Source organism: Triturus cristatus, chromosome 2_1, assembly GCF_964204655.1.
Source record: "Triturus cristatus chromosome 2_1, aTriCri1.1, whole genome shotgun sequence".
Taxonomy (NCBI): domain Eukaryota; kingdom Metazoa; phylum Chordata; class Amphibia; order Caudata; family Salamandridae; genus Triturus; species Triturus cristatus.
This window is the reverse complement of record NC_140581.1, coordinates 664,959,590-664,973,786: the sequence shown is the minus strand read 5'-3', so window position 1 is coordinate 664,973,786 and position 14,197 is coordinate 664,959,590. Positions and strand designations below refer to the sequence as shown.

At 42.7% G+C, this 14,197-nt stretch overlaps 1 protein-coding gene across 2 annotated transcripts in view; it reads right to left on the bottom strand.

The window, feature by feature from the left end:
- The window catches only part of MAN2A1 (mannosidase alpha class 2A member 1), a 1,157,125-nt gene that overhangs the window by 842,777 nt on the left and 300,151 nt on the right, over positions 1 to 14,197 (bottom strand). For both annotated transcript variants that reach the window (XM_085632583.1, XM_085632582.1), the window contains one exon: positions 6,703 to 6,876. In XM_085632583.1, coding sequence (XP_085488709.1) covers positions 6,703 to 6,876 — 174 coding nt within the window. The remainder of the gene's footprint in view (positions 1 to 6,702; positions 6,877 to 14,197) is intronic.

The window sequence follows — 14,197 nt, the reverse complement described above, 5'->3', positions numbered from 1 at the left end:
TTTGCAATCTGGCGCCAATGTTATCCAATGGAGAAAGGGGGCAATCGAAGAGATGCTACTCACAGGTGAGTCACGCGGTTTGGTAACCCAGTCTCCAGAGGGTTAAGGTAAGCTAGGTTGGGCCACAAGGTAGCACCAATCTTACACTCTCAGCGGCTCAAAGGGGGACAGGTGCACAGAGTGCCAACACAGCGTTGGGCGCCCAATGCAAACCAACGAGGCGATCGGTTTTAAAGAAAGATTGCAGGCTCAGGCCAGGAGGCCGGACCAAGAAAACCCACAGCTGCCCAGTTAAGTAGAGATGCTAGGGGACATAAGGACTCCATTGGTTGCACTTCCCAAGGCCCATGGGTGTCCTTAGGCATTGGAAAAGCCTTACCGGGCAGGTCGCTGTCAGGAGAGTCTTTGAGTTGAGGCTGCAGGCGTTGAGTCTAGCAGGATTCAGCCCACAGTGGACTCTTGCTCAGAAACGCTGGGGAACCTTCACAGGACTGGTGGGCCACTTGGACTCAGGCCGTGTGCGTCGGGTGCAGAGGTGGGTCCGGCAGTGGTTTTACAGTTCCTCAGGCCAAAGTTCTTTTTTCTTTAAAGATGGTTTCTTCTGGACAGATCCTCTGTCCACAGGAGATCTTGATCTATGTTGAAGGCAGGCAGTCATCCCACGGCTTTCGAGGTCGCTGGGCTGCAAGGCGGGTTGTCTTTTAGCAGAGGATCGCAGAGGGCTGCAGACAGGCCGGTAGGGCTGGGACAAAGTCAGTAGGTGGCTGTAGTCTTCTCTGCTGGTGCGACGCTGTAGTGTCCGGCTCTTCTTAGGTGATCACAAATCTGATTTAATGGTCTGTGGGTGCCACCTAAAGCACACGTTACTTACCTTCAGTAACAATATATCTGTAAGAAACATTAGTTAGTTATAGATTCCTTACCTTAGAATTACCCTCAGGTGTCAGACTGGATCTGGAAAGATTTTTTGGTCTGCTGTACCTCTGCACGTCGGAAGGTGGTGTCGGTTGGCTCTGCGTTCGTCGCCAACATTGGTCACCGGGATGACATTGTGGCAGGTACTTAGACGCCGCCCTCGCACGCTGACGTCTGTCCTGTACTGACTTTCCGCACCAGAAACGCAGAGCCATGGAAGACACTGACCATTGGTGCACAAAACTAGGGCCCTGAAAGGATGTCCTTAACCCTAGAAATCAGATCTCAGAGCGGGGAGGATGGGTGGGGCGGTAAGGAATCTATAACTAACTAATGTTTCTTACAGATATATCGTTACCGAAGGTAAGTACCTTGTACATCTGAAAGAAACACGTTAGTTATAGATTCCTTACCTTAGAATAGATACCCCAGCAATACCAACCCCGGTGGGGGGTCTGCGAACCAAGATGACACCAGAAAGTCCTGGAGAACAGAACGACCAAAGAAGCCGTCTCTCCGGACTTGGATGTCCTAGCAGTAATGTTTTGTGAACGTGTGCAGCGATGCCCACGTAGCCGCCTGACAGATGTCATTTAGAGGCACTCCTCTTCCCAAGGCAGTAGTGGCTGCCGTCCCCCTGGTGGAGTGAGCGCGTAGCCCGACTGGAGGCTCCTTTTTAGCCAGGGAGTAACAAACCTTAATACACAACACGATACATCGAGAAATGGTGCGCTTGTGTACGGCCCTACCCTTCTTTGCACCAATGTAGCCAAGAAAAAGTCGATCATTCACCCAGAACTGTTTTGTGTGATCCAGATAGAAGGAGAGCGCTGGCTTTGGGTCCAGAGGGTGGAGCCTCTCTTCCTCCTTTGAAGGATGTGGAGGCGGAAAGAAGGTGGGCAAAGTAATGGTCTGCCCAATTTGGAAGGCAGTGACCACCTTAGGAAGAAAGGATAGACAGGCCCTAAGAACCACCTTGTCCGGATGAACAGACAAGAAAGGAGGTTTGGAAGAAAGAGCTCACTCACTCGTCTAGCGGAAGTGATGGCTACCAGGAAAGCAGTTTAAAGAGTTAAGAGACGTAAAGGACAGTTATGAAGCGGCTCAAAGGGAGCGCACATTAAATAAGTTAGCACTAGATTCAAGTCCCACTGAGGCATAACAAATGGAATTGGAGGAAAAAGATGCGTTAAGCCTTTCAAGAAATGGTTAACTACTGGGGACTTGACTTGATCTGGTAGCCGAAGGAAGGCAGAGATGGCAGAAAGGTATCCCTTGATAGTGCCCAGAGCAGAGCCCTGCTGGGCTAAAGAGAGAAGGAACAAGACTACTTCAGAAAAGGGATCCACAGCCTTTGCTGTGCACCATGCCACAAATTTGTTCAACCTGCGGACGTATACCATCTTTGTGGAGGGACGCCTGGCACCAAGATTACGTCACAAACTTTAGGAGGCAGGTCGAAAGACGTCAACTGCCACCGCTCAATCTCCACGCAAGGAGGTGGAAACTGGACAGGTTCGAGTGGAGGACCGTCCCCTGCTGCTGCGACAGAAGATCCTCCCGAAGAGGCAGTCTGATCAGAGGATCGATGGCCATGTTGAGCAGCTCGGGATGCCAGACTCTTTGTGCCCAATCTGGAGCCACAAGAATGACTTGAGCCCGGTCGCGCCTGATCTTCTTCATTACTCTGGGCAGAAGTGGAATAGGCGGAAAGGCGTACAACAGACCGCAACTCCACTCACGCCGAAAAGCGTCGCCGAGCGAGTGCCGCCTTGGAAATTCCAACGCACAGAATTCCTGACTTTGCGCGTTCCCTTCGGTGGCGAATAGATCAAACCCAGGCTCCCCCCACTGTCGAAAGAGACCTTGCACCACCTTAGAGTGAAGACGCCATTCGTGATCCATCATGCACCTGCGGCTGAGTTCGTCCACCCTGGCATTCGGAGAACATGCCAGGTGTTGAACCACCAAGGAAATGCCTTGATGTTCCAGCCATGTCCAGAGGCAAGAGCATGTGCTTCTTGGCAATTCCTTAACAAGTGCACTAGGCTCCGAGTAGCCCCAACCTCTGGCGACGTTTTGCACAAAGATCTTCATCCACCTTGCACCGAGTGCTACGTGGCTTGCTGTTTTGTGAAGCTGCTCGAGGTCCTCTTGCGACTCCTGTGCCTCCGGCCTGTGGGTCCATTTGAGGGTCAACTTTGCTTTTCTTGGGCTCCCCCGGTTGATCCCCTGTGTGTGGTGAGTCTCCTGGACCTTGCTGGTCCGAACTGTACACTTTCTTGACCTCCTGCGTGGGTTACTGTTGCCAAGGCTTGTTGGTGCTCCCGCCGAACCCTGACCCCTCAGCACTCGACATCCTTCGTGGGACAGCTCACATCCAGTTCCTGGTCGTCCTCAACATCACCTGCTCTCTGCAGCTGCAGAGTCAAGAGCACCGTCAACTATTCTGAAGCACCCAACGTCGGTGGGCATTCTTCTACCGAGCCCCTGGTCACTCTCAAGTGACCAAGACTCTGTCCCCTCTGCTTTCAGGTACAGTTCAAAAAGAATCCATGTTTGGATTCCAATGGACATTCTTCTCCCTTCCAGCAGCAGCTCTTCTTCGAAGTCCTCCATTAGGTTTGACAGCGGATTCCAACGCCACTTCACACCTAAGCACCCGGCTTCCCTGGGTTAGGTAACTTGGGTACTTCGGTATCCACGGGTGAGGTGGCTCTCCAACCTTCTGTCTTCTATGAGGTTTCTTCGTAGTCCACGAGGAAGGGTCCTTAATTTCTAAAACTCCAACTGCGAATTTCTCATAGAGTTGTACGGAGCACGCAGTCGTGTTCCCACACTGCACCTGTCCTCCGTGGGGTCCTAATCTAATCACCTTGGAGGGTTCCTTGGGGTCCCAGCGATTCTACGTCCTCTCAACAGCGTCCTGATTAGAGTTGTGGTTCTTATACCACTTCATTAGTATATGGTTTGGTCCCCCCCGGGGCCCACTGTGTATTAGTGCTATTTACTGTGATTTCTGTGCTTAAGTATTGTGTGCTTTGAGACTATCTCCATGGAGGAGATACTGTAACATACTATATAGTGTTATATAATAAATACAAATTTTTTATAACTATTGTGTGGTTCTCTTTTCATTTAATCTATACTGTAGGATTGAATTCTGGTAAAACAAGCTGCTTGACACTACTTCAAGACTTAGCCTGAAGGCTGCTCTCCACAGCTACCACTTAGATAGCTTTCTAAGGTTGTCTGAGACCTCTTAAATCATCAAAAGGGTTGTCTGGACTGGTGCAGGGTGCCCACTTTAATTAGTGGACAGCATATACCAGGTCAGCCTTCCACATTGGTGTGCAGCGGTTGGGATTCAAGCCTGCATTGTTTTACCAGATAAATATTTGAATTGATTAACTGAAAAACCACTAAGTACTAGGCACATATAATAAAAGCATAGAATAATAAGTTCTACTGAACTTGGGATTGGGTAATTAAGGGTCTAGCACACTCTTTCTCCAACCTAAGAGAGTTTAGCTCCCACTAGGTTAGGTAGGTGGAACACCACACCACACTTAGTATGTCAACTAAAGGAGATGTCAGTGGCTCTCTGCCTTCTAGATACAGTGAACTTTCATTCCAAGAACTGAAAGCACTGTGTGCCTCTAGATAGCTGAAGACAGGGAGAAGTGCCAAAACTCAACGCCTGGTAGATTTGTTATTGTTAGATGACCTAAAGAAAAAGACTCCTGGATCAGATGAACAGGACAGAGTGGGCGGGACAGGGTATGAAGCTAGGACTGGAGGGGGACCCTAGAATCTAAACCTGACCAGGGGAAACCTGATGGCTTCAACCTGGACAACTCAGATCTTCAAGAGGACAAGGGAGAAGGCATTGAGGGCCCCCCTTTGTTCCTCCTGGAAGAGTGCAGAGTTTATGAAGGAGATCTAGATCTTCCCCTGCAGAGTCAAATCACCCAGGACAGTCTGTAGGGACCTCTGTATCCAGCAAGACGGAACATTCTTTTAATAGGGAATACCATCTTCTTGAACTTGAGAAAGCTAGGCTTAGGCTCAGGAAAGAGAAGTTGGCCCTTGACAAAGAGTACCTAGAAGTCCAGAGAGCTAGAAAGAAATTGGGACTAGAGTCCCATGGTGGCACGGACTGTCCCTAGAGTTAAGGAACATTCTTTTGATCATAGGAACCTGAGCAAGATTGTCCCTCCCTACAATGTTGGGGATGACATCCATAAATGGATAACTGCTTTAGAGAGGGCCTGTAAAGTTCAGAAGGCCCCTCAAGAGCAGTGGGCAGCTATCTTATGGCTCTCCTTTGCTGACAAAGGTAGAGGTAAGCTCCTCACTGGTAGAGAAGAGGATGCTGACAATTACACAGTTCTGAAGAGTGCTCTCATTGATGGGTTTGGCTTAACCACTGAATACTACAGGATTAAATTCAGAGATACCCAGACGACACAGAATCAGGACTGGGTAAACTTTGCTGACAGTGCTATTAAGGCTCTGGGAGGTTGGTTGCTTGGCATCAAGGTACATGACTTTGAGAGATTGTACAATTTGATGATGAGGGAGCAGAGCCTTAATAATTGCCCAAATCAGCTGTTGCATCAGTACCTGGTGGACTCTGATCTGACTTCTCCCCAAGAATTGGGAAAGAAGGCAGATAAGTGGGTCAGAACCAGGGTGCAGCAGAAAAACCAGAACACTGGTGGTGACCAGAAGAAGCAAGATTCTAAAACCCAGAAGGGTGGAGACAAGGGTAAAGACAAAAAGAGTCTTCATCAGGGCCCCAAACACCTGCATCTGGGGTGGCGGGTGGGTCACAGTTCAACAAAGGTAAAGGCAAAAATAAATCTTGGTGTTATTTTTGCAAAGTGAAAACCCATTGGACAAAACATGCTGATTGTCCAAAGGCCAAGCAAAATCCTCCTACCACCACTGCCCCTAAGGCAACTGCGCGCCCTAGCACAAGTACAAGTGGTGGTACAAGGAACAAGGGATTAGTAGGGTTAACCTTGGGCTCTGAGATGGGTTCTGGTCTAGTCAGAACTCCAGCTAAGTATATCTTTATATTGTAAGTAAGGTGACAGGGAAGGCAAACAAAACATTATTAGCTCAATTACTTACGAGCCAATTTCAATACTCCAGCAAAAAGTAATATTATGCAGCCAAGATTGACAAAACACCTGCATTTTCCATCATACAAAATCCTAAACATTTACCGAATTTCGTATTATTCAATTTTGTCTATTATCACTTAGTCAATTATCACCTATTGTGAAAAAAGCCATGCACCAAAAGCATAAACTAAAAGTTTGAGAATATGTTTTAAAATTTCACAAAAATTAGTTAAAGCTTTATTTTCAAACCTTCTGTGTCCACTCATAGAACCCTGTAGAGCCCCTATTTTGCCACTGCCCGAAATGTAAAGGCTGATGTGACAAAAGTAAAGGCTAGTAACTAGGAGGAATTATATCCTCCATAAGGGGTGCTTTAAAATAATACTAGAAATAATTCTGAAATAAAAATATGTTTGTCGGTACTACAAGTGTCAAATTAATTGTCTGTCTACTAGATGAGGAAACATCATGCAAGGACTGCCTAAAAAGTCTACAATTCGGAGTAGTGATTATCACTCACAAGCCACAGAATTATTACTGCTGGAGTCTTACAGCACACACATTTTTTGTTATTCTTTGTTTGTCTATTTGTTAAACAAAACCTCATACTTTTGTGTTTTTGAAACCTGGTCTTAAAGGACAAAATAGTACATACCCCAGTTTTGTCTCCAAAAGAACTCCAATGCTTTTTGTTTTGAGAGGTATTTCTTCACAGAATAATGAACTCTCTGGATAAGCATGTTGGATAACCCAGAGCGCTTCAGCAGGTAAGCTATAGTAGGTGAGTGTCCAAAAGGATCAATGGCCCATCCAGATTTTGGCTTCACTCCTGAAAACATAAGTAAAGTAAGAAACATTGAAATATTCATCATGAAACCCTTACACAAAGCACCATGATAAAACACAGATTCATAGTTGTGATTCAAAACTGGAAAATGTAGCTTTATAAGAGATCAACTACTAAATATTAGACGTACAGTTCATTAACAGGAGGGGTTAAACTGACATCAAAAAGATAAAGTTAAATTATTGGTGACTCCGTTACACTTAGTCAAGAGGCTGGTTCCCATTATCAGACTTCGTGGGAATCCGCAAACAGGAACAAAAAATGCTTCAAACAGATTGGGCTCTGGCACCCTACAAGCATTTCAGTGTCTCCTGCTCTGCAACGTCTTACCAGTTGTTTCAACAAAATACTATCCCATTGTTGAGTGTTTTGGCCAGTTGTTTATGGTTTGAGAGGAGGGTGCAGATAATAGGAAAGGGCATGGATACTAGGAGAATTAGAGTGACAAAATTATAACTTCATTCTTCTTTCAACTTTGTGAGTAGGTGCTCCAGTATTTAATAATGAAAAAGAAGAAGAGGGAAACATTGGGCATCTTAGGACTATGCAAACAAGTTATGACAAACATCAGCATTGCTCCTGGCAGAAGCCTTGAGACTACAATGCTGGCAGAACACGTGATGTAGCCTATGTATCTTCCTGTCGTACACGTATCTGACAAGTAGCTTTCTGGAAAATGCCAACAATACTGTATTAGGCATGATAAAGTGTGAGCTCCACATACAGGTGCAATGGGTGACAAAATGCATCTGGCAATCGTAGCCCTAGTACCTGGTTAGTCAGCATCATGGCATACAAAGGTCACTAACGGTTGGGGAGTTTAACGCATGTCCGAATTCTATCAAGATAATAACATAAAGTGCACCACCATAGCTGTGAATAGTTGGATCATTCGCTGAGCAGCCATACAGATCTGAAAAGAATCAGAAAACTAATCTACTGATTCAAATGGACTTCCAATAGTTCCTTTGAAACACAGGTGTGATGAGGTCTTAGGACTATATTGTCCCAGTGAAATACAGTAAGCCCAAAATGGCTTCTGACCACCTATGAAACTGCCCTCCAAGAACAAAGACTTCCAAAAAAGAAGATTTATGCCAAAAAGCCAAAGGCTCGAAGGTTATAGCATAATTCAAAATAAAACTAGATTGAGGTTTCAAGTCGCCGCTGGGTGAACGATCGGAGTAAAAAGATGGATTTGGCATACTAAATGGCTTTTGACATCTTCAGCCAGTTCCAATGTTCAAACTGCCATTAAATATGTCTTGTAGGTGTCCACCAGGAGCCCAGACTCAGCTACATGACAGCAAAAAACATATGCAGCTATTGGAAAAACTACCCTACATGTTTCTGACCAGATGAATTGGGACCCACATCAAAAAAGCTTGCCATAAATAAAAAGAAATCTAGATTTTCGTTTACGCCATAATTTTCATGAACATCTAAGGGAACAGGCTGTCCCCATATAGCTTCTAAAAAATGTAATCATTTAGATGCATCTTGCTTCGTCTTCGATTTCCTCAAAAATTACAAGAAACAATACCACTCCATTATCTAAAAAACCTGACTATGCTAATTGACTACAAACTCCACTCTCAACAATCAGAACACTACAAAAAGAACAAAACACAGCAATAAGCTACTTATAAATGTTAAAAAACCAAAAACAAATGTGTCCAGTGGTGAAGACCCACACTGGCTATCAATAGCAAGATCCTCTTTCAATGTATTGTGCATCAATCAGAGAGAGGTTAATGGCAAAGGACAAAAAACCAGTCAAGCACAAATCATAACCCAGAAACCTATGCTGCAGACTGGCACCGCAATTCCTTTCTACAAATTGGAAGCAAACTATTGGTGGCACTGTTTCATGTTACAAGTGGTAAAACTTTGGAATTTGAAACCAGCAATGAACAGAGCCACTGAGAATCACCTGGAGTTCAGAAGGATAGCTGGCTATTCCCAATGTGATCCAACGAAGAATCCACACATTCTCACTTCTTCCCCACAGACCGACCCCCCCCCCCCCCCCCCGACCCTCTAAGTTCAAGGAAGTGCTAAATCAGCAGTTCTCTTAGAATACAACCCCTAATATCAGGAAGAACCATATTGTCATAGAAACTCAACACTCCTGCATCTTTCTCAAACAAACACATAACAGCATGTTCAATGCAAATCCCACTGATTGTCTACTACTCAAAAAAGCTAGGAATTATTATTTTTCCTACGTTCCTGTTTGAAAGATAAACTCATTCCTCTACAGACCTTTGTGCCTCTGAGTTTACACTGTCCTTGCACATTCCTGTTGCCTCACTCTCTACTAAATCTTAGTAAAATACCTGCATTCCTCTTACAAAGCATTAACTTTCCTTAGGAGTAACTACTCCTGCAAATCCAATACCTGTCTCATCTATCTACCCATCACACTCCTTCAAATCACAATATCTCATTCTATTTAACCTCTCCTTGGTATCTAACAATATGTAACCTCCTTTGCCCTACCTCCCATCCCTCTTTTTCCGCTTACAATGACTCGCTTTAATAATTACACCTAACTTCCATTATCAATATACATCAGCACTTGAAAGTGGTAACCAACAAATCCTCACCAATATTGTTTTTTTTTTCTTTCAATTTGTATTTATTAAACAGTTGCAGGTGTACGGTAAAGTGCAGATTGTCATATAGGCAAATTGTAAAGATTAATGAGTACATATCATCCGATTGGTGGCAATATAATGTAACTAGGTCTTATATTGAACCTGTGCAGTATGCTAGTAAAATCAAGCGAAATAACATCTTGACAATTCCACATCCATAACTTAATTATGTAGTGCAATATATCTGAGAATAAACCAGCCAAAAAAGATATATATACATACACATGTATATATACATACACATTTTTAAGTGTAAGGACATAATTTCTGCCTCTAATATAGAGTGTATTAAGGAGAAGGTAGAGTGGCTAGTGAATCAATTGCCAAAAGAGTACTCATAGAAATGTAAGGTTGAGGCTAAAGAAATGAAATGTATAAGTGTTTTATTTACTCTTCACAGACCTTATCAAGGGGAACTTAATACATTAAGAAATACTGACAATGATGAACTTAGAACTTGAAGATTAAAATCGTTATAAGGTAAGACTTATGGAATTAAATAATAAAAAAATATATATATTTAAAGAAAACTAGTTGGAAGTCCTTACTAGAGTTTAAATAATGGTAATAGATTTTCACCAATTTAGAATTCTTTTTGTGGAAGTACAAGTGCTAACTTTAGAAGATAAAAAAGAATAGCACAATCAAGAGACTATAAAAAGTTAAATGGGCTTTTTTTTTTTTATTTGCTTAAATAAACAAATAAATAGACGTATAGGTACGGTAAAAGAAATAAGGTGTTAGGCTAACTAGTTGTGGAGAAGGAAGATATGTGCTCATTTGATTTCTGAAGCTAAGCAGGGTCAGGCCTGGTTAGTACCTGGATGGGAGACCACCTGGGAATACCACGTGTTGTATGGTTTCTGTAGCCCCTAAAGGAGAAGGTATAGAGAACAGGGAGGCAAATAAAATTTGTAATTGTATAGATGTGTGCAGTTTTCACATCAGTGTGTTGGTAAATAGATTTACTATGCTGAATTTCAAGTTGTATTTTGTTTAGATTCTAATTGTAATGTTCTATGTTTGTAAACAGCCCTGAAGAAGCGCAGTGGAGCGCGAAACACGTGTTGGCTTTGTACAGACTGCGGCTATGTTTTGACTGCTTAAGAAAAAAAATAACAACAACAAAAAGAAATTAACTAAGAAGATTGGATTTTTATTGATGTCTTATGTGTGTATATCTCAGTGATGGTGTTTGATTATACTAATATAAAGAATACTGGTGGGGACCAGTATCTGAGATACATGAAGCGCCAGGCAATTTTCCAGTTGCCCATAGTGTGTTTTGTATGTAACTAAACAGGAGCAAGGCGCTGTAGGTGGCTCTTCTAGTGTAAAAATGGATAAACATTTTGACAAACGAGAGGTATTAGCAAAAGACCTGTTTTCAACAGTTCTTACCAAAGGAGAGGGGTCTACAAAGAGATTTGAAAGTTTGAAAGAATTATTTATAAAATTAGAAAGAGTACAAACGAAAGAATCCGCCAAATGGTGGGATGCTATGACTCTAAGGAAATATTTAGATGCTGATAGAACACCGAGAGGTTTGAGGATCAATATTTTTCCTGCTGTTGAAGACTTAGATGAACAGGAGTCAGAAAGATGGGAGGAAAGATTGAAGACAACATCTAAAGAGATTATGTTAATGCTTATAGAGTTTGCTGATGATCAGAAAAAGAAGAGATTAAAAAAGATAGAAGAACTAAACTGTCCAGACAATACAGTTAAAACTTATTAGATATTGGAAAAAGTTATGGACACTTAACAAGTGGAACTGCAAGAGAAAAAGAGGATTAAATTCTCAAGAGACGAAATAGACTATAAATATGGTATATACATATGCAAGGACATTTGATGGAGCACTACGGAGTGAAGATAGGAACTCCAGCGCCAGGGAGCGAAATATTACCTTAAGTGAGACATCTAGTACTGGTCTTCGCAGCAGTGAATCTGATTAGGAATGTACAAATACAACAGATCAAGGAACAGGAACTAGGTCTTCGTCTTTTTTAAGGGAGCTACGAAGAATGCAGAAATTACAATTTCAAACAGGAGGGAGAGAAAGGGAACAGGAAAGAGAGGGGTAGAGATATCAAAGGAGGGAGCACAAGATCCTTCCGCAGGAAATGAAAGCAGAGATGGGGTAAAGACCAAGCTACAGCTACAGAGGAACGCAGAAATGAGGAAGTAGAGAATTTGACTGTTAATTTGTCTACTAGAGTGTTAACGACAGCTGAGACTAATGTTTTGAACAGGGGATTGAGTTTCACACCAACACATAGATGGGATGATCTAAATGCCAAAGTTGATGTTAATCGTTTTGTATGGAAACTGAAGTTAAAAAAAAACGTATTTTTGAACAAACCAGATTGTAAAGAAGCTCTTAAGATTCAAAAAGATTTAAGTCATGTATCTATTAAGGAAATAATGGATATTGGGGTTTTTGTGAATTAAGACAATGCAACTAACTGTGATATTGAGGATATAGCCTTGGATCTTGACATTGAAACAGATCATAGTGTTTCTAGCAATTTGAGATTGAAATCAAAGTTTGTACCAACGATGAAAGGTGAGAATGTACTAGATATTTTTACAAACCTTGTGATGAGAGACTTTGAAAAGCATGTACCTGCGAAACACAATTTCAATTTAAATAAAGAAGAGTTTGAAGCGCTACATGACTTGTGTAATGACAAAAGTATTCTCATACAGCAAGCAGATAAGGGTGGGAATGTAGTGGTTCTGAACCACTGTGATTTCCACAATGAGGCATTAAGACAACTAAGAGATCAAAAAAGTTATGAAAAAGTGAGCATGACTCAAGTAGTCAATTCAAAAGAAGCTATTAAAAAGAAACTGAGGTTTTATTTGGAAAACCAACTCTTAGGTACTGAGGAGTATAACTATTTATGGGTTGAAGATGCTAAGGTATCTATTATATACTTTCTACCTAAGATACATAAAAGTGGAAAAATACCGCCTGGGAGACTGATAATATTGGGAATTGGGAGTATGACAGAACATATCGTCTCGGTTTCTCGACCTGGGGCTAGTGGTGGCGAAGCGACTGCTCACCAAGCGTTGGAAGGCAGCTGATCTGCCCCACGCGCGAGCATGGCGGGGTTCACTGCTAGTGTGGGCAAAGGCGGAGGGCGCGGCCCTCGTAAGGGAAGAAACACTAGGCCTCAGGAAGACACCAATAGCGAGTCAGTGGGAGGCACTCTTACAGGCCATGATGCGACTCGACGGGGATACCGTGGGGACCTGTTGGGAGCGCGAGGGGGATGCCCTCCGAGAGGGGCCGGGCACCAGCCAGCCTAGGGGTGAGGCATGATGTATTGTACTGAGGGCCTGGCTGTTCAGGTGGGGCGCACAGTAAAGGCGATAATGATGATCAAACAGTCTGTACAAGGGACACCGGGATGGGGGGGTCGGAACAGGGGACAGAATAAGGGGTTGCTAGATCACAGGCCAGACTATGCTGCTGTTGTTTTACCTGGGCATTTGATGTTCTGCCCCATTTTCCCATGGTTTGCTAACTGTTTATGGAAACACACTTGGGGTGAGTGGGCGGAATACTAGCGACTTTCCTTGGGGAGATCTCTCAGTGACAGGATAACGAAGGGGACTTTGTGGTCGCAGTTTCAGTGGAGAGGCCCTCAATGCTGATTAGAGATTAGGTGATGTGCCCGCTCCCATTAGCTAATATACACCTGACTAGATACATACCAATGATTCTATTACATATGTAAGTCACTCTGGTCTTAAAGTGTACTGTGACTTCTGTTAAAAAGAAATGCCAATAAACAGATCTATAAATAAAATGACAGAACATATCTCCGAATATATAGATATGTTTTTAGCACCATTTGTAAAAACATTAGTCTCTTACATCAAAGATACAAAGGATTTTTTTAAACAAATGAGTAGTATATGTGGTATATGTTGGGAACTATATATGTTCATGGTCACTATAGACGTTAACAGCTTGTACACTAGTATAAAACATGAGAGAGGGATTGAGGCTGTTAGATACTTCCTAATGCTAAGTCAGTGAGTTATTTACAACATTCTAATATGATCTTAGATTTACTGAGATTGGTTCTTATGAATAAGTTTTTTTTACTACAGAAAGGACTTATTCCATCCTGTGACAGGGACAACGATGGGTGCGACATTTGTACCCTCAGATGCGAAACTATTTATGGGACATTATGAGAGAGAACACGCTTGGAAATTTGAGGAGGTTTATGAAGAAATTTTATATATTGGGGAAGGTATATAGACGATGTTTTTATGATCTGGAAAGGGGATGAGGAGAAACTAAAGCTTTTTCATAATCATTTAAACAAGAACCAATATAAAATGTCATTAACTTTAGACACAGCAAAGTAAGCATTGTTTTTTTGGATGTAGAAATGTATGTTTCAGAGGGTCGCATTGAATCTAGACTACACAGAAAATCTCCATCAGTAAATTCGATATTGCACACTAGATCAGGACACCTAAAAAACAAAATTGACAATATTCCATATGGGGAATTTTTACGTACAAAAAGGAACTGCAGTGAAGAAAGAGAGTATGACAGTGTTACTAAAGAGATCGCTGAGAGATTCTTAAGAAGAAGCTATGATAAAGGCTGT